The 24,243-nt window shown below is 43.3% G+C and overlaps 1 protein-coding gene across 1 annotated transcript in view; it reads right to left on the bottom strand.

Annotated features, from left to right (window-relative positions):
* Nucleotides 1-24,243, bottom strand: part of mpdz (multiple PDZ domain crumbs cell polarity complex component) — an 80,471-nt gene that overhangs the window by 12,790 nt on the left and 43,438 nt on the right. The window contains exons 28-39 of the mRNA XM_080792853.1: nucleotides 22,435-22,497; nucleotides 18,904-19,102; nucleotides 15,108-15,304; nucleotides 14,871-14,962; nucleotides 13,567-13,645; nucleotides 12,903-12,983; nucleotides 11,786-11,881; nucleotides 11,417-11,491; nucleotides 9,493-9,670; nucleotides 8,693-8,841; nucleotides 7,169-7,252; nucleotides 3,889-4,082 (exon numbers count right to left, since the gene is read on the bottom strand). Of these exons, the coding sequence (XP_080648979.1) occupies nucleotides 3,889-4,082; nucleotides 7,169-7,252; nucleotides 8,693-8,841; nucleotides 9,493-9,670; nucleotides 11,417-11,491; nucleotides 11,786-11,881; nucleotides 12,903-12,983; nucleotides 13,567-13,645; nucleotides 14,871-14,962; nucleotides 15,108-15,304; nucleotides 18,904-19,102; nucleotides 22,435-22,497 (1,487 nt within the window). The remainder of the gene's footprint in view (nucleotides 1-3,888; nucleotides 4,083-7,168; nucleotides 7,253-8,692; nucleotides 8,842-9,492; nucleotides 9,671-11,416; nucleotides 11,492-11,785; nucleotides 11,882-12,902; nucleotides 12,984-13,566; nucleotides 13,646-14,870; nucleotides 14,963-15,107; nucleotides 15,305-18,903; nucleotides 19,103-22,434; nucleotides 22,498-24,243) is intronic.

The following is a 24,243-nucleotide window of genomic DNA, read 5'->3' as shown; positions in this document are numbered from 1 at the left end:
GTCCAGGCGCATGCCACATATAGGCTTTGGCCTGACAGCGTGTCGCGTGTTCGAGTCCCGCTCTTTGCTGCATGTCTCCCCTTCTCTCTCTCCCTCTTTCCTGTCAGTCTTCACTTGATACTATCAATAATGGCAGAAAAGCAAAAAAAAAATCTTGAAAAAAAAAAACATACAAATACAAATACATACAAAATACAAGAAATACCCCTAAAGTTTGCCATGGACAAGACCAAGTCTTTGCGACATACACATTTGTCCGTGTACGGACATAATTGTTGACCTCTGCAGTGATTTGAGAGGTCCGGAACCTTTTCTAAATTTCTATCCCTTTGGCCTTTGTGACACCGACAGAGATTAGAGGGAAACACAGTCTTGCTAAATGGAGTGGCGGGAGGATGAAATACTTTTTAAGTCCACAGTTTGAGCTCAAGGTTCTGTGTAATTGAAAACACCGACATTTAGACGATTCCGTCGTCAATGTCAAGACCTGTCCTCTGCAAAACATCTCCGAGGAGCCTACCCACACACTGCATAATTATACCCATGAAAATATATGAAGGGTACAGTACGGCCACAGCAAATTAGAAAGCAGACATTACAAGAACAAATAGTTTAATGGTTTTGCTTGAAAATGCTTGTATGTAATTAAAAATGTTACTTTCATTTCCTTTCAGTCTATTCCATCCTCAAATTGTTTTTTTCTTTTTTTCCCCTCTCCTGTATTTATCTTTGCAAAAAGCCACTGCGGGAACATAATGTTTCTCATACTATCATAGGATCATTTTAACTGTGGACTACATTACATCAGACATTCTTAATCTGTGATCCTGTGCTGGCGCTTTCATTTTTTGAAATTTAGTACGGCAAAAGAATATAGTTCCATATTTCCATTTTCCAAACAAAGGCAAGGTTGGTGAAACCGGAGCTAGTGGCTGCAAAACTGGGGAAGCATTTATGTCATTTTAGATGATAGTTTGCATTAAATTAAATCTTAAATTAGCAGATATACTAGCTTGTATATCTGCTATTTTAGAATGCTTTGCAAAAGCGTGAGAACTGCTGATTTAGCTGATTTTAACTCTCTCCTATCAGGTGAAAAGAAGCAGCTTGGACTCCTCATGCATAGAAGCATGATGTCAGTGCCCTCCCCAGGTTGGCAGAGGAAGTGTAGCGCCCAGGATTACATTAGATCAGTGGTTCTCAACCTTTTTATACCAAGTACTACCTCAGAAAATATCTGGCTCTCCAAGTACCACCATATCTGGCTCTGTATGTTAAAATACAGGAGCGTAGCCCTGCCCCATCCCATTCAGCTATGCAGTTAACACAGGAGCGTAGACCTGCCCCATCCTATTCAGCTATGCAGTTAACACAGGAGGGAAATGTAATGTATTATTTGAATTGTTTTGTTTTTGTTCCATTCCAATAATGCTGCTGCTCTGACTAAACTCTGTCTAATCACGTGCTGATCCAGCACAACTGATGATAATTTCTAATGTGATTAATCCGTCCTCAAAACGGCCGGCTATGGTCTGCCGTCATGCTCATTTCAGCAAGGCTGGAGAGCCTATTTCAACTGGCATTTCGAATTGCTTGGTCAGAACAACATTCATTCCACTTTGGTCTTTTTTGGGCGACTCCTCAGACTGTACCACCAGATGGGGTGTACAGGTTGAGGGGTGAAAAAATGGGTGAAAAAAAAGTTTAAAAAAAAAAAGAAAAAGAAGAAGAACTGCTGAATTAGAAGGCATTTGTAGAATCGGTCTCAGGTCTGAATAGAACGGGCTAAAGTGCAGACCTATGGAAAGATTATAACTGGTGACGACAGCGCGACGAGAGAAACGCTTAGCCTATGGATTTTTTCCAAGTGTTGTACGCCACTGCTGTTGACTCTGCATTTCTCAGGTGCCAATCTCCACGACGTGGAATTACAACGAGTACAAGTCAAAGCTGTGATTAAGCAACATGATCGCTCAATCCCCCCCCCCCCCCCTGCCAGATGCACTTGGCTGTCACATTCACAAGCTCCTCACCACTAACTGCTAGCTTTTGCGTTCACTTTTAGCCAAGGGTTCACTTTTTTAAGTTTTCTCTTACGCTGTTGTTTTCCACCCTGGAGTTAGCAGCAGTGGAGGAAAAAAAGTACTCACTTTTTGTTTTACTGAAGTAAAAGTATCAATACTGCAATATAGAAATACTTTTTAAAATGTAATTGAGTAAAAGTAAAAAAGTATCAGCACCAAAATCTACTTAAAGTAACAAACGTACAACGTACTCTTTATGCAGAATGTCCCATTTAAAGTTTTCAAATGTATAAAAATCTTATGAAAATAGCAGATCTACAAGCTCACAAGGCGTCGTGAGCTTGTCGATTTTAAAATGGTCGAAATGTATATAGGGCTGACGTCGTTAATGTACGTTTTATAATAATAATAATAAAAATCTAGAAAGTAATACAGTTTTCAAATAATTGTATTGGACTAAAAGTACAATATTTGCCTCCAAGATGTAGTGGAGTACAAATACCTAAAAAAACAAATACAAAATGTACTTTCCACCGCCGGTTAGCAGTTGTGTTTTTCCGCATGTGTAGCAAAGCGCTGTGATTTACTATGACAGGGACCAGGGTTAAGAGCCAGGTTAGACGCTAAGATACCTATTGCTGTCCAGAATGTACCCTTCAATCACCACTGGAAAGACATTCTGTCTGGAGCCCCCGCGGGGCCGGAGACGGGCTAGTGAGGAGAGGGACGTCAAGGTCACTGTCGGGGAGGGAAACCTTGTATGACCAAAACTAGTGCTTTTTTGAGGGGCGGCGCCTATAGGCTTTCAGAAATGACTTCATGCGCCAAGTCAAGTCTATTGGACACGCGTGTGTCTGTGCGTGTGTGTGTGTCTGTATGTGTATTTGCAGTTGTTGTTCTCAAGCTTTTTCAAACATACAACATTTGTGTTCTTAAAATGATTCAGGGTTCTTTGCAAAATAGCAGATGACAGCGATATGTCTCGGTATGTGCTCTAGAAAAGCGAAGGGTCTCTAAACCTCTACGGGTTTTGCTTTACCTGCGTTTCCGTGATCTGCAATAAAAAAAAAGAGGCAAAGACAAATATCATGTAGAACGTGCGAACGCTAGCTTCACTAGTCTTCAGTGAGCAAGAAAAGAACCCGACAATCAATGCCCAAACAATAAACAGCTGTTTAAAACTCAGTCAAACTATAGCCTACAGGTTAAACTTTTACTCATAGGTAGACACTTTTTAGCTGTTAAAAAAAGCATGCAAATATAACAGCATAAAGGTGTTTGCACACTGGTGCGTTTTTTTGGCCGAATATTCGGAGGTAATTTCGGAGGACGTAAAAATAAAATTGAACACAAATTATGTCAATCATGTTTGCACACTGCAGCCAAATATTTTCATCCATATAACTTTTATCCCGACCGATTTTATCAGTTTTTCGCAACTGTCTAGTGGAGGCTAGTGGGGTGTTGGTGACCGTCTAGTGGGGTGTTGGTGACAGGCTCACAGCAATGACGGCGTACTACTTTCGGATACGTAAAAACACACCAGTGTGCAACCACCTTAAGCCTCTTTTAACTTTGCAGCACCTTCTCATTCCAATAAGCAATAATACATGGCCACATTATGCACTTCCCATTGCAATCAGAACTGCAGACACACTCCCAATCTTCCGCCGTAGTCTGAAAACCCACGTCTTCAGACTCCATCTTAGCCCGTAGCACTTGCCCTAGCCTCGACGACCTTTTACCATGTGTTGTTCACAGTTCGTGCTTACTGTAAATCGCTCTGGATTAAGAGTGACCTCTAAATGCCTAAATTGTAAATGGTGTGCGGTATAATCAGGGAGACCTGATGAAGACTCCTCACCTCCTCCCCACGATGCTGAAGCCCAGGCCCTGCCCGGGCTTCTTGTGCAGCTCCACGGTGAAGGCGTCCCACAGGTCCTCCTCCTTGTACTGGGTCTCGTCTCGGTACACGGTCAGACGCACCTTCTGCGGCGTCTGCCGCAGCACGTTGATGGCCTCGTCGTGCGTGGCCACGCGCAGGTCAATGCTGTTCACCTGTGTGTGAGTGAGTGGTGTTGATTTAGTTTCAGTCGTGGTCTTTTCTGAATACATTTTCATTTAGTTTTAGTCACATTTTAGTCTTCTGAAATGTTTCAGTGTTAGGTCTAGTTTTAGTCGACTCAATATCATAAGATTTTAGACAAAAATATATTTTGGCAGGCCTTGATGGGGTCGTAATGGCCGATTTTAGACTTATATAGCAGATCTACAAGCTTGTGACACGTTGTGAGCTTGTAGATCTGCGTCACGGTTTTGTTTATTATTACTATTAGTAGGTAGTCAAGGTCAAGGTAGTCAACGAACATCTTTCGTCATAGTTTTAGTCGAAACAAACTCAACACTGCTAAGAACATACTGTCCTCAAGTCCAATCTTTTTTCTTTTTTTTTTATGGAGGGACAGACAGTAGGCTGACAGGAAATGGGGAGAGAGATGGGGGGTGACATGCAGTAAAGGCCGTCAGGATCGGGAGTCGTATTTTCACCTTTAATAGCATACCCAGGTCATTCATTTTGATCACCGGTGGGGATATGTTTCATCCATGCTTCTGGTCAGACTCATGGCTCACACATTGTTCTAATGTTCCGCCTAACTGCCATCAGAAGCAGCTGGGAATTAGAAAATAAATCGGCTTGAGAGACTAGGCTGATTTTAAAACATGCATTTCCTTGTGGGAAATGCTAACCCGTATGGCAAATACATGAACCCTGGGAACCCTATTTTGGGCAGATTTGTCCAACATGAATTACTTTTAACTATAGCAGATCTACATGCTCACACAGCACGTCATGATGTGCCACATTGTGAGATTGTGAGCCATTCATTGTATTCAAGAATAAAGAAATACATTAATTTATTTATTTTCTTCAGAAGGAGTAGACCCTCCCACGTGTGTGTGAACCTCTGCCGGGCCAATGTTTAGCCTGGGAACATTAAAGGAGGGAAATAACCCATTACATTTAAACCGTGGACACAAAGTGTTTCTTTCCCATAGGAGGAGAGAATGTTGTGCTGCTATAATGCCATTGGTTCTGCTGTGCGTGCAGAATGGGTGGCCGTTAGCGATTCCCCTAGCTCTCCTCTTTGACCCTATGGTATCGCATGAATACTACAGCTTGGCTCTGGGCCACCAGTGAATGGCAGGGGCCATTTAAGTCATAAGGGTGTGTGTGTGTGTGTGTGTGTGTGTGTGTGTGTGTGTGTGTGTGTGAGAGCGTGTGTGCGTTGTGTGCGTGCGTGCAATCACTACACTTGTGAGGGCCAAATTCCTCCACAAGTATATTAGAATTTCGATAATAGACATTTCAGAAGTTGCTGTTTAGAGATGTTTACAGTTATATAGGCTTACAATCAGGAAGAGATGCAGGCGATGGTTAGGGTTAGGACTAGACATTTGGAGGTTATGTTTAAGGGTTTGGGTCATGCCTGTACTATACTAAGGCGCTGCGCACGGTTGGCTATTCTCGGCTTTAGGAATAGAGTTAAAAAAAGAGAATACCTCCTACACTCAGATACATTCACCTTCCTAAAATGTTGATCCCAACAAGTAGAGTAATAAAACCTATGTGTGTGTGTGTGTGTGTGTGTGTGCGTGTGTGTGTGCGTTTGTGTGTGTGTGTATGTGCGTGCGTGTACTCGGGTCCATTGATTGAGCTACCATAACTAACACTCTGGCCCCACCCCGTCCCTCCCTCTCTTCAGAAAGCTGGAGGTCACACGGAGGGCGATTCCAGACAGAGCTCAGCTACTTGGCACAGTGTCACTCAGCCTATCAAACATCATTAATGTTGAGGATCTCTTGTCCAGTACTTTCACCCACTGGTTCCACGTTCTGTCCCTGTCGCTCTGCTGCATTCTCAGCAGTTCTTCTGTCTTTATATCATCATTGCTGAAACCTTGTATGCAGTCAGTGGTGTGAAATAACTAAAGTACATTTACTTAAGTAGAATTTGGAGGTATTTGTACTTTATTTGAGTATTTCCAATACTTTTACTTCTACTCCACTACATCTCCTAACGAAATATTGTACTTTAGCTCAAACGCCTGACGGCACGGCACCGTCTACAACAGGTTGTCGGCAGGAGACCTTCCACGTCCGAGTCGGGCCGATATCGGCGTGAAGGTCAGGAGAGTTGGCTTTATACTTCGGCCATATTGTAGATCTGCTATTTTTGACTTAAAAAACAAACAAAAAACATTTTGAGAATGCTTAACAACATAAATCTTCTCTTATGGTGACTGTCCCCGACACAAAATCCTTTCAGATGGGGCTCGGCATTCAAATACATTGAATTGAATACAATTTGCGGGCTCCAGACAAGAAAAGGTTTGAGAACCACTGTTCTACAAGGCCATTCCTAATTAGAGCTTGTGCTTCGGACCTGTTGTAACGCCTCCTTTTACTGCCAACATTGTTTCGTGGCGTTGGCCCCTCGACCTCTCAAGTGACACTGAGACGAAAAGTACCAAACAAACAAAAAAGAGCTACAGTTTGTACTCATTTAAGGGCGTTTCGAGTGAATTCGACGGCTAACAAAATGGCCACCAAAGTGTCGTCCTAGTCTAAACTATGGCTCACGCAGGCATGGCCTCACGTGTTCACTGTGACACGTTGTGTGTCGTGTTCGAAAAATGTTCGTCGACTACCTTTTTTCACTGACGAAAACTAAATGGAAACTAAATGAAAACCAAGCTACGATGACTAAAACTAAGACTAAATATACTGACAATTTCGTCAACAAATAAAAACTAGACTAAAATGTTAGGAAGGGACTAGTGGACAAGAGATCCAGTATAAGTCATTTTACAATTAGTTGCATGCTGAAAATAGACGATCTACAAGCCCACAACGCGTCACAGCGTTGTGGGCTTGTAGATTGTCTATTTTCAGCAAGTGAAAAAAAACCAGTCACTACGACGGCAAAATACATTTTGTTCGACTAAATTAACTGTAGATTTAGTCGACTGAAATCTTATGATATTTAGTCGACTAAAACCAGACTAACACAAAGCCATTCCAGGTGACTAAAAACAACAGTGGTTGTGTGAGCTTGTTGGACGTGGACAGGACTCGTGGCATACCTCTAGGATCTGGTCTCCGGCCCACAGTCTGCCGTCTTTGGAGGCCGCTCCTTCTTCATAAACTTCATGGATAATGATGGCCCCCTGAGGGCAGAGAGAGAGAGAGCAAGAGAGAGAGACGTAAAAATCACACCCGTGTGAAGTGAGTGGTGCAACTCCGTGTCCAGACCCACAGGAACGCACCCAGGGTGCCCGGTTCCGGCGAGCCGCCCCACGTCCGAAACGGTTGAGAAATGAAAGAGTTACCGTGTGAGGGTCCCTCTACTGTACTGTACTGTACTGTCACTGTACTGTACTGGGACACCCAAAATCATCATATATACAGTTAATATGTGCGTGTGTGTTAGGTTGTGCACAGGTGGTGAAAAACAACCGTGCTGTCTTTGTGCTCAGACGCACCCAGCCAGCTACCCAGCCAGCCAGCCAGCCACCCACACAGCTCCCTAAGGGAGTGGTTGCACCACTCAAAAAAAGGGAGCCGTGAGAAAGTGTAGGAAGACAAAAGAGTGACGGTTGTGGTCGACGGAGGAGGGAAGAGGAGGGAAGAGGCACAGAGCACGAGATGAATAAATGGCAGCAGCGGTGAAGACGCAGCCTGACGGGAGAGCGAATGACAGCAGGTGATGCGGCAGGGCAACACGTAGACAGATGACACAAATATCACTGAGAGGGAAAGCGGCATGGTGTGTGTGTGTGTGTGCGCGCGTGCACATGCGTGTGTGGCCGGTGGTCTCTGTGCGTTCCAGCGTGAGTGTCATGTAGGGTTCAGAGGTTACATTCCAGCGTTGGATATTGTCTCCTGCGGGCCGAGGCCAGACAAAGGGCTATTTCCCCCCAAGCCTGAGCGAGCACACAGAATGGACAGAACACAGGACAGGACAGGAGCGCAGGAGGAGGAGGAGGAGGAGGAGGAGGAGGAGAGGGGAGGCGCACAGCCACTGTGACAACATCATATCCTACATTCCTGAGCCCTCCAGGCTCCAGGCGCTCTCCACCATGCATGCAGCAAACATTCCCAGTGGGTGGCGGTGGGTCGTGTGGCTTTGCAAAAATGATCACGTCATGTCAAGTATCCAGCTATCCACGTATCAACTTTTAAAATAAACGGTGGAGATTCATCAGTGGTGAAACGTTTCAAAACATTGCTTGTGGATTGGTTATTTTCACAATTCTTTATATGACAGCGTTGTGACAAAATGACTTATTTTTCATGTCAATAGGTCTTAAAATCCAGCTGAACGATACTGTGATGACATTTAGGCCTTAAACACTCGCATGACTGAGAGGTCATTATAACCATGCCACTTCTCAGAAGTAGCATGTGCTTATCTTTACTTCAGTAATGCGAGCGCTAATCACTAATAAATCACTTAATAAAACTAGGCCATGCTACTGGATAGTGGATACCCCATCGTTTCTTTCTTGTGGAGACGTAAACAACCGACAGAGTGATCAGATCAAAGCAGCTCTTTGATGCAGAGACACGGCCCCCCCACCTAGCATGCTTTTGTTTGTTTGTTTTACCAGCAGGGTGTCGCAGCCCCCCACGATGCTCAGGCCCAGGCCCGTCCGGCCCTTGGAGATGTCTATGGTGGTCTCGCACCCGGGGATGATGGGACAGGTCACGGGGTCGGAGACCAGGGTGGCCGAGGGGGTGGACGAGCGGCTCGGAGCTGCGACGGAAGGAAGAACAAGTAAAAAAAGTATTGGTATCGTACTTAAAGTACCAAACATACTTTTATGTGCAGAATGTGGAAAATAGCCACCACTGGAGACAGGGACAGGGAACAAGATGCACCATGTCAAACCACTGTGAAGGCTCTATGCACTGCCTGTGAGCCGGAGGACATGAATGCGAGTGGCTTTGATCAACATGGCTGTCAGATGGCTGTCAGATGCCTGGATTGCCTGGTTTACTAATGTAACTTTTCCCGAACCACAAATCAATAACAAGATAACGCTGCAGTGCAGATAAATCGGCATATAACACTGAAATACACAAACGTGATGTTTGATCAGTTTCTTATGCAAAAAAAAATGTTGTCACTTAAATCGGAAATTCCAGATATTATGAAAATAGCCAAGCTAGATTTGCTATTGTCACTACTTTTGACTATTTATCTATTTAATGTTTTCACCTGGATGGGGGACAGTAATTGTAGCACTTTAGCACACCTAGTGACTGCACCTGCTCCTGGTCGTGAATGTTGAACACCGGGACATTAGTTTAGTTTGCTTGAAACCGTGACAAACACGGCCAAACAAGGTCTGGTAAGCTATAAGCACTATTATTGACATTATTGTATGATTGTCAGATGGCTCACTCCTGATGGGCTCTGCCTCCAGCTGGCCCAGGGCTGACATGGTGATGCAAGGCAGAGGGTTGGCCAGGGCTCCGTCAGAGCCTGCCCTCGACTGGCTGGACAACTGGCAGGACAGGGTGCTGTCATCTGTGGCAAAGGTTAGCTTCACTGGACCTTTAGCCCTCAGTAGCGAATTGAGCTAAACAAAAGAAGGCCAAAGTATATTAGTTACAGTATAGAGTATAAATGGCTAATATGGTTAAAAATAATAATAATAGTGCAAAGAGCAGATTTACAAGCTCACAATGCATAGCAATACGACGCCTTTTGTGCTTGTCCACCATTGTACAACAAACAGAATATTTGTATTTTTTTAGCAAAATAGCAACAAAGCAACATAGTCAGCAACAACATGATAAAAATAACTGATTGTGCAGGTGAGATTGAAAAACCATATCTATGTGGTTTATAAAGTTAATCTAATTTTAATTCATAACAGAAATGCAAATGCAAATAGAAAAGTAATCAGAGAAATTGAATATTCAATATTTAACACAGCATCTCAGTTTTGAGATTCAATTTGACCTGGTGTAAGAAAAAGGATAGGAATAATTTGCAACTTATTTGATCTACCTTATTATTATCATGAGTTTAAACTGTAAAAAACTGTACATTTTCTGTACATTTAGATGTTCTATATTTTTGTGTAGTTAGTTGTTTCTTTGTTGTACTATTGTTTTGCCCAGTTGTTTCGAGTGATGCATTTTTAATGGACCACAATGGAAACAAGCCTCTGGCTTTTTTGTCTCATCTATTGTGTTTTTATATTGTATCGACTTATATTTAGTCGACTAAATCTACAGTTGATTTAGTCGCCTAAAATGTGTTTTGGCTGGCCTTGATGCCATCGTAATGGCTGATTTTACCCTTGCTGAAAATATCAGATCTACAAGCTCACAACGCATCACGCTGCGACGCATTGTGATCTTGTAGATCTGCGATTTCAGCACGCAACCAAGTGTAAAATGACTGGATCTCTTGTCCACTAGTCTCTTCCTAAAAATGTAGCCTAGTTTTTATTTGTTGATGAAATTGTCAGTATATTTAGTCTTAGTTTTAGTCTAGCTCGCAGCTCGCTTGGTCTTCAACCAGCCAAAATTCTCACATGTCTCCCCCCTGCTCCGCTCCCTCCACTGGCTCCCGGTCGCTGCCCGCACAGAATACAAAACTCTGATGCTGGCATTCAAAGCAACCAAAGGTATGGCTCCCCCATATCTTGCAAGTATGATTGAACCCTACAAACCCTCCCGCGCACTCAGATCAGCTAACGCAGGGAAGCTGGAAGTACCCTCACTAAAAACGCCGGGACAACGCTCCACACGTCCCAAACTCTTCTCCCTTCTGGCTCCAAAACTGTGGAATGCACTTCCCATGGCAGTCAGAACTGCAGCATCACTCCCAATCTTCCGCCGTAGTCTGAAAACCCACCTTTTCAGACTCCATCATGGCCCATAGCACTTACTCTACCCTAGATAGCACTTCTGTAGACTTAGATAGCATTTGAAACAGACTTATAGCATGTTATGTAGACAGCACTAGAATTGCATTGTATATAGTCATAGCACGCCATAGTACATATGTATAGCATAGTAGTATATGTAAAGTTTATACGTATAAATTTCATTATATAGATATTCCACTGTTACTTTCTTAGCTTACGCATGTTTCATGATGAATGTTTTTATGTGATGTATTCCCATGCTTTTGTTCTTGCTTAATGTAAGTCGCTCTGGATTAAGAGCGTCTGCTAAATGCCTAAATTGTAAATTGTAGTCATCATAGCTTAGTTTTCATTTAGTTTTCGTCAGTGGAAAAAGGTAGTCGACGAACATTTTTCGTCTTAGTTTTAGTCGACGAAATCAACACTGTGTCCAGTAAACCCTACCTTATCCACAGAGTAGCCAAGCACTGGTTCACCATTTACAGCAAGCACTCTATCTCCTGGTCTCATGCAACCCTCCTGTGCACACACACACAGAGAGAGAGTAGAATTGTTTACAATGTCAGTGTTGTTAGCCAACCTCATCTAATGTGTGAGAGGTTTTTATATCGTCGTCGCTGGCGGGCAGAAACCTTTTATCTCCACATTTTGAACTTTGTATGGATTTCATTCTTTTTTTTCTTCTACTACATCATAGAAGAGCGTCGCACAAGATTAGTGAAAAAATGTGATCTACACATATGGACACATATGAGGCTTCCAACCCAACAGCGACGACATATTCTTTTTACTCTGCCAACACATTTTGCATACTTGTTCTGTGTGTCCTTTCATTTCGGATATGCTTTGAATCTCAATCCCGTCCTTGGTGTCCCCATCGACGAAGGTGATGCCCAGTCCACCATCCTCCTTTTAGTGGAGAAAGCAAAAAACTAAAACAGTGAAAAACAAAACCAAACAAACAACCCTGGACTCATAAGAGAAGGTTCTCTCATCATAAGAGAAGGTTTCATCTGATCTTGGCATTCATGTACAGTACAGTCAAATGAAGCCAGCCGGATAGATAGTTCATTGTTACCAGACCAATTAGCCCCACACATATGCCTTGCTGCACACAATAGATCTTTGAAGGATATACACAGGAAATGATGGACAACCGCGGAAGCTCATTAGCATAAGACATCCATTAAATAGTTGACATTGTGTGTGTGTGTGTGTGTGTGTGTGTGTGTGTGTGTGTGTGTGTGTGTGTGTGTGTGTGCGTGTGCGTGACGTGAAACGTGTGTGTATGTGTGTGTCTGAATATCCTTGGATAGAGCAGATGTTACCTTCATACTATCATTCCCTGATCTATTCTAAACCATATGGACAGCACCAGGCTTGGGACTGGACTCCTTTGGTATCCTCCCGTCACCACTGGGGGGAGCTTTCTCCCAGAGGCCCAGTGGAGCCCATTCTTATAAATCCTAACAGTTTTCAGAAAAACGCACGTTGCTATATCTGGTTCTCAAACTCATACAAGGACCCCCAAAATTATATATGTATTTTCAACATAAAAAAAAAAGAAATTGCAGATCTATGAGCTCGTGTATCTGCATTTTTATAACATAAGGCTAAAATCTAAAATTACACACAAAACAAACATGGTGTACAATATGTGTCAGTCGAAAGATGGGTCGGCCACAAACACTTTAGAGATTTTTGAGTTTGGGCTCAACAGCCGTGCTACAGTACACCGGAACTGTAATCCTGGATAGACCAGAAAATACTGTGTAAATCAAGGTCTTTTTTTAATTAACTTCCGCCTTGGCTGCTGCTCAGATCAGTGCCTCCGTCTCATTCCTAAGCCTTTTGTGTACACACGTGTGGATCTTCATTATAGTGTGTGGTTTACCATCGTTAGTGCGTGTGTGCGAGTGAGTAAACACACCATAGGTTGTATGATGTGATGCATGTACGTCACTGAGTCCGCGTCAGCCAAAGGTGTCCCGTTGGAATGACATGATTCCACCTGGCAGAAAATAGACAACTGATGATGAATACAATATAATTACAACTCTTCCATTATAAGTGAATAAACAATGGATGTGTAGATCAACTCATTGTGACATTCACAGCATGGCATGGCGAGTATAATTCATTAACCTTGTTTCTAGAAGAACATGACACACATGACACAATACAAATTTGTTCTTTGTGGTGACAGTACTGTCAGATTGAGTTTCACAAAGGCATGACCCTTCATAACGACTTGTGCGCCCCACGCAGGAAGATTTGCCTGCATACTGTACATATCTTTGCATGTTTTGAGACGAGATTACGTTATTTTGTTGGCATCGGAGCTAGCAGGAAGATGTGCATTAAGATCTTAAGTCTTCTTCAAAGAGCTAACAACAGCCAAGATTGGGGTCTGACAAATGATAAAATCACTCATTATGTTAAGTGGGTTGACGAACAGATCCCAAACTGCACATGGACATTGACCATTGGCCTTGCAGGGAGTGAGAAGTGTTTATATGTTTCTTTATTGTTAGTTATCAGTGTGTGTGTGTGTGTGTGTGTGTGTGCGTGCGTGCCAGGGTACACACATGTACCTCGGTATGGTGCTCCGACGCATCCTCCTCATGTTCCCTCACCGGTCCCACGGCCATCTGGTTCAGGGCTGCTGGGTTCCTGTTCCAGAGAGTCATTACTCAAACACAGCTCAACCCCTCCACCACAACACACGCTGTTATAGCTCCCACTTCAGCACTGTTTGAATAGGGTGTATATTTGACATCATACATCCCATTTGTATAGGGTGTGTAATGTATACTGTGTGTACACCCTTTGTTCGTTTTCGTCCTATGACGAATACATTCGTCCTATGACGAATACATACATATACAATGTATACATCCCAGTACTTCTCCTACTACTCTGTATCTGTAACTTCACCGCTGTGCTGCCTCTGGCGCCTGAATTACTCCTGCGGGATCAATCAAAGGATTCCATTCTAGGACCTTATAAACTTCTGTTTGCAAAACGCCTGCCCTTTTAGACAGCAAACAGAACTGTTTCTGTGTCTTGTAGATGAGATAGAGCAGGGGTTCTCATTCAATGTGGGATCCATCAGGGATCCTCTGTGCTCCTTTGGAGGGGTTCCAAATGTGAGTGTAGAATTTTGTACACTCTCCGCCACTTTTCCACAAAAATTACTTTGGTTCTAGAACCGGTTCTGTTCTAGATATACTTGGAACGTTGGTGCTTACAAGGAACCGGTGGCCATTTTTATGTTTGGTTCCAGTTCCGAACCAACATTTAGGGGTTCTGAACCAATTAATTTGCAGTGGAAAACACACATATTAAGTGTGGGGTGGGGAAGAACCAAACTGGTTCAACCCCCGGTGGAAAGAGTTACAGACCTGTGAGAGTACATTTGGAACCCCCTCAAGGAACAATTACTGGTTTATAGTGACTCCAACTCAGTGTTTCAGTCAAGTGCACAAGTGTATAATATCAATATGTGCTCTGTTCTCATCTAGACTCAACCCTCCTGGACACTGTCACTCTTTAGCGCACATAATATAACATAATAACATAATTATGTTTGAGAGAGAAGGACTTGCAGCTCATAGGAAACATGTCATGTTTTGTTCATGTGTATGAGACTACTCAACTTGAAACACTGGTCTTTCTTGTGACACAATAGCTCCCTCTACTGGTTTTGGTGTTACCTTACCTTACAATGGTCCTGAACATGCCTTCCTTGTATCAGCTGTCATTTCAAGCACTCTAAGCACTTTAAGTACGATTTACTAAAATTGTATGATGCAGGTCTTTAGAGGTTGCCATGAATATCTTATTTAGTCCCTTAGATGTTGGCATGGTCTGCTAGGAAGTAAGTTTTTTCCTGTACCTGACAAAGATGATTTTTACTTTGGACGGGGAACTCTTGATGATAGAAGATGCGTTCTGGTGACTGTGGCCATAGAGAATTTGTCCATTGATCTGAAATAAACACAAATTGCAAATTATGCACCTTAATGACCGTGAACCAATGCCAAGTTATCTGAGCAGGTGTCGTGCTGCTATAACCTCGATCTGTTTATAAATGTTTAGAAATGAAATAGCGGGACACAGAACAGCGTCTTACCTCCAACAGTTCGTCCCCGACGACCATCCGTCCGTCCCTGCCGGCCGCGCCACTGGGGTCGATTCCCACCACGAACACGCTCATGCGAGAGCGATCCCTGTTCCCTGCCAGGCTGAGGCCGAGGCCGGTCTTCCCCTTTTCCAGTTCAATCATGTGGATAACGCCCGGGAGGCAGCCGTAGCGCTGGCTTATCTTCTCTGGAACGCAGAGAGAGAGAGAGAGAGATGGTATTTATTTACAGCAAGCAGTGGTGGATAAAGTACGACGGTGTATTACTGGCATCTCTGTAAAGAAAAAAAAAAGAACCCCGGTGGGGGCGGGGCAATTTTCTGACATTAAACTCGAAAGTTTCTGAATAAAATGTAGGATATTTCTGACTTCAAAAACTCAAATATCTGACTTCATAATCTCACAGATTTGCCAAATTAAAGTCGGAAATTTCCGTGCGGCACGCACGCATGCACACTCTGACACACACACACACACACACACACACACACACACACACACACACACACACACACACACTGACTGCAGGTTATTAACTCGCAGATTCGCGAGATTAATCTCAGAGATTTTATGCGTTTAATGTGGCAAATCTGTGAAATTATAAAGTCAGAAAATTGCAAGATGTTTCTCAGAAATCCCTGAGATTAATGTCAGAAAATTACACCGCCCCCACCGGCTGCCGAGATGGCAGTAAAAAAGCCAAAATGTGCAATGCCCTCCCACCACCAGCCACTGTGTGATTTACTGTAGCTAATGCTCTTTGGGCGAGGACGTGTTCATCTCTGGCGCACATTGCAAGCAATTCTCAAAGGACAACACAGTATTTCTTATTAAGTCAGAGAATAAAGTCTGAAAGCTGCAGCTTTTGGGGAAATATACAGCACAGGGGAGGTCCTGGAGGGATTTGAGTCCGGGCCAGAGAGTACAGGACAGTACAAGGGCTTCCAGACACAAGCACTTTCTCCTGTCACTTTCTCCTGTCTGGGCACCCGTGTTTCACATTTTGGATCCTAATTCACGTCAGGTTTCTCCACCGAATGCTGAGGCACAACAAAAGAAAACAGCAGCTAGTAGGTGTGTTGTGTAGCTTTATGCACGGCCATGAAAGGTAAATGTCAGATGCTGACACTCCCCTTCATCCATCTCCTCTGTCTGGATCTCTTCAACGTTAAACCGCCTCCTCTATCCATCTCATTATTTGCTCTCTCTGCGTGCATGCATGCGTGCGTGCATGCGTCTCTCTCTCGCCTTACCGCTTACTCTAAGTCACCCACTCTCTCTGTGTGTGTGTGTGTGTGTGTGTGTGTGTGTGTGTGTGTGTGTGTGTGTGGATGGCTAGCATTCAGAGCGATGGGCTCCCGGTGTTCTGGGCTGCATGCCACTGTTGGTCCATCAGTCCTCTGCTAATCTCCACAACTCACCTAACCGGTCCCGGCATCATCAATCTTATCCCTGCAGGACGCGCTCACGCACACACACACACACACACACACACACACACGTGCGCACGCACGCACACGCACACACACACACACACACAGATGCACTCGCGCACGCAAATGTGCCCTATGCTCAGGTGGTCGGGGGCTGGAAGTCTGTCCTTTATTCTGCTTGCCAGGCTGAAGGACGTATGAATAGTTTTTTTTCTCCACCTTGAGCTCATGAGTTCATCCACTCTGCACTGTGTTGAGTGATACAAAGCAAGACATAAAAGGTCCTTGGGTCTAGATGTAAATGCCACAGGCCTGAGTATTTCCTTATTGTGCATCCGTGTGCTTTCGCTATGGAACAGGTAGACAAGACAGTCATGAGGACAAGCATGTGATGTGGGTGACCTCTAGTGGCAGATGTGTAGTAAAGAGTCCATAAGAGTCCATCCTAGTTTACTGTAGGTTTCAGGTATTGCTGTGAGCAAGAGCAACAACGGATGAGTTGACCTCAATTCCTACATTGCCCTTGAATCCTGAGCCGTTTTGGACATATGGGACCCTACCTTGCGCGCCATCTTACTCTAGTCCCTAAACATATTAGCCATATTTTACTATTCTTTTATAAAAAACATAAAATAATTGTTCAACTAGCCGATCTACATCGACACGTTGTGTGATTGGCTATTTGAAATATTTAAAAATGTTTTTCAAAATAGTAAAAAATGGCAAAGAAATTAAGGGATAAGGGGTTAGGCGGTGAGCAAGATAGGACTCATGAAGTTTCCAACCGACGGAAATTATTTTGTTGGCGACTGTTCTCCCTGCTGTATATAACTAGAAGTCCCCAGTGGCGTGCACAGATATACACTAGGGGGTGCTAGAGCACCACCTGCCCTTGCCCTCTGGACAGCAATGTGCCCTTTTGAAAAAAAGTGTACAGTATGTGGACCATGGTGACATTGATCAATTCTTGATAAAAAATATTCTAATATATTATTTATGCCCCAAAATCTATAAATCTCACACTATTAACGCAGCCGGCCGGTTCCACTCACTGCACAAGGTGCCCTTTTTTCCTTTACTTGAGCACCTGCCCCTCTAAATGTCTGTGCACGCCACTCCCCTGACGTACAGAATAGTTTGAAATCTCCAATCGTCTGGCAAGTGGCAACGCCAGACTAAGGAAATAGGAGCTACGGTGGAACATGTTGCCTTCACCTCGTGACAGTGAGCATTAAGACTAAATACTGTCAAAAGGGTTGGTGTGGGACATGCCGCTCAGTTGTGAGAGGAAAAGGGAAAAGGAAAACATTAAAGATGTCACAAGTTAAGCCTCCCCAGACTCTGTGTGTGTGTGTGTGCCGCTGCCAACACTGAGTTGGAGCGCACCTGCTCCTTTATCCACACTTTCCAAACCACTGAACCAGATCACACATAAGAAGCAGAACATCACACACACACCACGTGTAATGTAGACATTTCACGCACGCACACACACACACACACACACACACACACACACACACACACACACACACACACACACACACACACACACACACACACACACACACACACACACATACGCAGAGCAGAGGCACACAACCTTGTCTGTCAGGGCCCACTTGAAAATCTCAAAGGCGTTTGTGTGCGGGCCACCCATCATCTGACCACTTAGCTTGTGTTAAGTGGTCTTTTCTTACACACCATAATGTTCTTGTTTTGTTTTGATCATAAGACCCCGTAATGGCCGTTCAGGGCTAGCTCTTTATGTGCTTACTTTCTGGTGATATTATTGTTGTCCCCTCATTTTGCATGTCCGTGGTAAACAAATAATTTGGATAAAAATGGCCACCAGCCACCAAGCCAGCATGGCAATGATGACCCCTGTTTATTAATAGATCAATAGATTGCAATGTTTTGTCAATTACTTGGTGGGGCCACTTGCAATAATCCACATGGCCCACCAGGGGGCCCCGGACAGACCACAGGTTGGGAATGGCTGATTTAGAGCAGAGGTTCCCCAAAGTTGGGGTCCGGGGAGGAACCAAATGGACCCTTATGGGTCTGTAACTCAGAGCTTACAATTTATATCCTAACATTGATGTTACGATATAAATTGGGGGTCCCAGAGATACAAATGCCATTAAATAGGCGTCTGTAGCCTAATTCAAATTGAAATGAAAATGGTCGAGAATCACCAAAAGAACCTTCTCTTGTGGGGGTTCCTTGGCATACATTTTCTAATGGGGGTCCGCAGGGCTAATAATGAGTATCATTTTGGGGGGTCCGTCCTTGACATGCAACAGTTTGAGGAACCAGTGATTTAGAGGTAGACGTATTGACGTTGAACTCACTCCAGCTGTATCCAAACTCGTCCTCCGCCTCCAGCTCCTCGTCCTCGCGGTCCACCACCACCACCACCACATTGTCCTCCTCCGTCTCCTGAGTCTCCGTCAGCGTGTCTGTGTCCGTCTCTCCCACGTGGGGCACCATGGGGAGGGGCACGAGGAGAGGGCCGAGTGGGGACACCTTCCCAGCTTCCCGTCTCCCAGCCTGCATCCCCATCGATATGGGAGTCACAAAGACATGCAATCAATCAATCAACCAACTTAACTTTACACTAGCTTAGACCAGTGATTCTCAACCCGTTTAACTTCAAGGACTCTGTGTTATGGTTGTCCCTAATATATCCCCGTGTGCCTTTTTTTTTTACTATTTTGAAAAACATTTCTAAATAGTTAAAATAGCCGATCTACAAGCTCACAACGTCGCTATTTGAAGTAAGTAAAATGTTTTTCAGAGCGGTATGGCACCGGTGAAAATAGGGCCCTGGTCCCAAATCCCTACCCAACTCATTCTGTACGGGAACCCCTTTTGGTGTTTCAAGCATTCTGTTATACTTTAGCTATTGAAAAATAGCAGATCTACAAGCTCATAGCGCGGCGTGCTATGAACGTGTAGGTCTATATTTTTTTATCGTAAAAATGCGGCACAAATCTTTGAATAGGTATATATTCTTTCAGAGCGAAAGTTATTTTTATTTCGACGTCAGGCCTAAATGGGCTAATATCCACATAAAATATCCATTAGATGCCCAATATGTTCCGATGTGAAGCACCACCATCATCAGTTTGAAACTGTGTTGGCCGTAAAAACGTTGACACAAAAACATCTGATATTCATTCAAACGCATACATACTCGTTACCAATCATACAGCAGATTCAAACACTTACCTTACAGACAAGAGTAACAAGAGTGAAAACACAACCCTTTGGTTTTTATCATCGTTTGGTCTCACATTAGAAAATAATTTTGCCCCAAAGCAAAGAAATGAAAGGCTGGCCATTAACCCATTCTGGGCAGGAACCCCTTTTGGTGTTTTAAGCATTATGTTATACTTTAGCTATTGGAAAATAGCAGATCTACAAGCTAGTAGGTCTGCTATTTTTGGAAATTTTTGGAAATGCTATTTGCAAATTTGGAATATATATTCTTTCAGAGCGTGCGTTTTAAACTCAAATCTTTGCTTCTAGAGGGTCCCTGTAACATCATATTTTGAGATGGGGGTCGGAGGCCAATTACATATAATTCTGGGGGCCTCGACATGAAAAAGGTGGAGCACCACTGACATAGAAAGGTTTGTCAGAAAACTTTTAGGATTTAGAAGACATTTCGTAGAATCGTCCTCAGGTCTAAATGGGTTAAGCGCCACTTGATTAAATATTAATTCCTGTATGCTTTGATGACAAAATGAGTGTGTGTGTGTGTGTGTTGTCAATCCCCAAACATAAAAGCCCCCTTGTAATTAATTGATGTTGAATGTTGAAGCCAAAAGCACACAAACAAGAGAGTTCAGACCAGTGGGAGAGGTGTTAGGACATTGTGTATGCAAGTGTGCAACGCTGGAATACATTCAGTATATCGTCTCTGTCGGGTGGAAACCTCATTATATCCAAGACCAAAACTGTTACTTTATCAAAATCAGTAGGAGATCCACAAGCTCAAAACCTGATGCCCTTGTGTGTAGTATGATTATGTAGGGAGATTAGTTATGGAAAAATTAAAAAGATATGGAGATAAGAGGTTTCTGCCCGACAGCAAGAATACAGGACATACTAACACTATAGCACTGGTGCTCAACGTTGGGTCCGGAGACCACCAGGGGTACAAATGGACCCTCATACGTCTGTAACTCAGACAGTGTACAAATGGAACCACATTAACACTCCGAGTGGTCTCTAGTCTGTCCTATCAAATAGTTACGCTCAGCGCCCCGAACGGAGATTAATCAAAAGACGGAACAAGATTATGTTATTGTCGGCCCATCGTGGTCCCGCCGCTTGTCGCGTTAGAAGTAATCAAACCTCCCGTTGTTGTCGATCCCCTCTGGGGTGTTTTGGCTACATCTAGCTACTTCTAGCTACTTCCGAGATGGTGCGGGGCAACCTTGAAATAGGCTCTGAAGCTGCAAATCGCTGGGCGCCCTGATTTAATTGTTCCAAATACCCCCGGGCGGTCAGAGTGAGGTCCCCCAGTTTGATATGCATTAGGCCACAGAGGCCTATTCGATAGGGTTATTCTTTTTCTCTGGGACCCCAATCTACACCGTGAAAACCTGTACCTGTTTAACTCTGAGGGTTAACAATTGGAACCAAACACAGAGTTGAGAAACAGTGCTATGCTTTATATTCCATTGAGCATAATTTCACATGACGGCCATTTTGCTCTCACGTCATTCACAGAGTCTGGTGGGGTCGTGGTATGACGCGAGAGCACCGTGGATGTGAATATGGTCAACACAGGCATACACTGACATGGACAGTGGAAGTCATGACAACACAGAGTACCCACAAACCTTAAACGGAGTAGGGGTGAAAGGGTTAGTTGGGTACAGGCGAAGTAATAATCTACTGTGACTGTCACCCTCCTACGGACAAACAACAAACAGCTTTGTAAGGCACTTGGAGGTTTCAGCTGACGATTAATTGTCACTCAAATAATGACTTAATTGTGTTTCTGTCGTTGGAACAGTCATAAACACATGTTGCACAGGGCAGATATGACAAATAACACACATGTAATTACTTTATACTTAAAAAGAACATTAGTGATCTCAAATAACTGTGATCAGACGATTATGAAATAATTGAGACAGGTCCAGTTACCAGAGTACTTTTGACAAAAATCATCTTTGCAGAATGTTAAAATAATTTAATTTAGAAAATACAACTTCTTTGTGGAACGATAATGTATAAAGTATTAAGCCTGCCAGTCACTCACTCCATTTGTGGACACAAGGTCACCACAGAGAGACACAGCAATAAGTGTGTTCTCTCCCTGAGGTTACCAGAGCCCTAAACAATGGCAAAACTAAACTAAACAAAACAAGCCAGGTCAAACACCTTCCATCTGTGAAGACAACTTTTGCTCACACACAAGAGCAGAGCTGTCTTTATTATCATTATTTTTGGGGAAAACCACCTGGACATATTGTAGTATATACTATGTATTGTAATTCCCAGTTGATAAATTATTCTCCCTTCATATTGTGTACTATATGTCCATGGCTGGGAAGGTTTTAGATGGACCTGTCCTGTATTTATTATACAGTATTGTATACTGTTTTACCCTTAACCATTGTTATTCTGTATATTGTTATTGTTAGCACAGTCTGCTGAGCAGCATGTCACACCAACATTTTGCCTATTATACTATGAGTGAGTGACAAAATAAACCATTTGAAAATGGGGAATCTTGAAGGGATGCATCTGTGGAGAGCGATATGCATTTTTTAGGCCGCAAGAAGAGCACCGCTCTCTGTCTGGATAAGTCATTAAGTCAGTAAGCAAGTAAGCTGATGGATGTTAATTGGAAAAATACCAACCTTGTCCTTAGTGTCCCTGGCTGTAGCTGACGTTCTGTCCTCACTGGAGTCTGCTGGGGACGTCTGTTGTGCACAAATGGGACATGAACTTGAAAACTGTTCAGGAGCGTAGCATAGCATATAGTTAACGTACAGTATCGAATAATACATGCAATGATCAATCAATCACATGGTGGGACTTCATCGAGACCTAATTTCATGACTGACAGCAAGTAGAGTGAAATAACATTGTCATGAAAGTAACCACTAAAACAATCAATGTATTTGATTATTGATATTGACCACTTCCAAGCTGGCATGTCTAATTTGGGGCATGTCGGTATGCCAAAATCTCGAAAATGTTATAGAAATGTTCAAAGCTTGTAGATTTTTGCCATGCAACACTGTTGTATGATGTAGCATAGATACGGCTGGTGATTCAAATTAACCCACTTTTAGGCAAAGTTGCTATAAAACCATTTAGAATTCAACTTAATTTGTTTTCTTTTGTAGACCTACTAGCTTGTTTGTTAGTTTTTTTGGTCGTCTTTGGTACTTCTTTGTACAACAGTACAAAGTTGAGACAATAGAAGATGTACAAGCTCTGTAGATTTCACTATTTTGGGAGAATTTTGATTGGTTAAGTCTGAAAATGAAAATATAAAATATTACAACTATAAATGATGACACAGGGGCTTTTTTCCCATTTTCCTAAAAAAAGAATCACACCCGTGTGAACTGAGTTGTGCAACTTCCCTCTCTCTCCCTTTCTCATTAGCAGGCGCAGCACTATCTCTCTCTCTCTGTGTTTCTGGCACAACAGCTCCCCTACTGGTACTAATAGTCATACTGGTGCTCATAGTCACATAGGTAGGTGAACACGGATATTGCTGTTCCTTGGAGTGGCTGCACCACTCAAAAATAACAGTTTCCGACATGTTATATTATGAGTTGCCCATGTACTAATCTAATTCTGTGTACTCACACACCACCACCCAGCCTGCACACACTACCAGTCTGTCAGAACCAGACAAGGGTCCAGTTTGGAAAATACAACAGGACATACGAGGTTTCCGGCCCGACAGTGACAATAAGCGATGAGTGCTGGTCGGGTCCATGGCTGGCATGACCACACTATGGATTGCCCCTGGACAGTTCAGTGAAAACAGGCTGCTCAGCAGCACGGTTCCACTCAGGCTTGAAGCGTTTGTCCCATATGAACGGGCTCAAAATGTTCTGCCAGGCTGCCAGCAGAAACTTTGGCAATTGGCTTTGCGGAAGAAAGATCTTCACATAAAAGCATTTTCTCCAGACTCGTTCCAATCCTTCTTCTTTAAATTGGCAGAGAAAGACTTAGGAACAAGCTTTGCGGGGCAACTGGGAAATATGGGCTTTCAACACAAGGGAAAGGAGGACTCTTTTTTTGTTTGTTGGGTAAAGCCTTTACGAAAGATGATATGATTCGCTTGGTATAACCCAGTCATGTATATGCATGCACACACCACACAACAAGTTACACAAACTCTCTCCCACACACAGACACAACAGCCATTTTGTGCCACACAAAATGATGCAAGTGAGTGCCAGACAATGTTTAGATGGTGGAAATGAAACAGTTATTTTAACTAAAGTTGCCACGAGGCAGTTAACTCAGCCCTGTTGATAACTCAATGAAAACTAAAAACAAACACATTATTTGCTTAGTACTTCAATCCCACACAAAACACTGTACTTCAGCCCCACACAAAACACTGTATATACCCTCCCGATTCCTTTCTTGTACACTCACTCAATGGACAGATCAATGGACTGTTAACACGACACACAAAG

This window comes from Protomyctophum bolini (genome assembly GCF_963924005.1).
Source record: "Protomyctophum bolini genome assembly, chromosome: 20".
Classification (NCBI taxonomy): domain Eukaryota; kingdom Metazoa; phylum Chordata; class Actinopteri; order Myctophiformes; family Myctophidae; genus Protomyctophum; species Protomyctophum bolini.
This window is presented reverse-complemented; position numbering and strand designations above follow the sequence as displayed.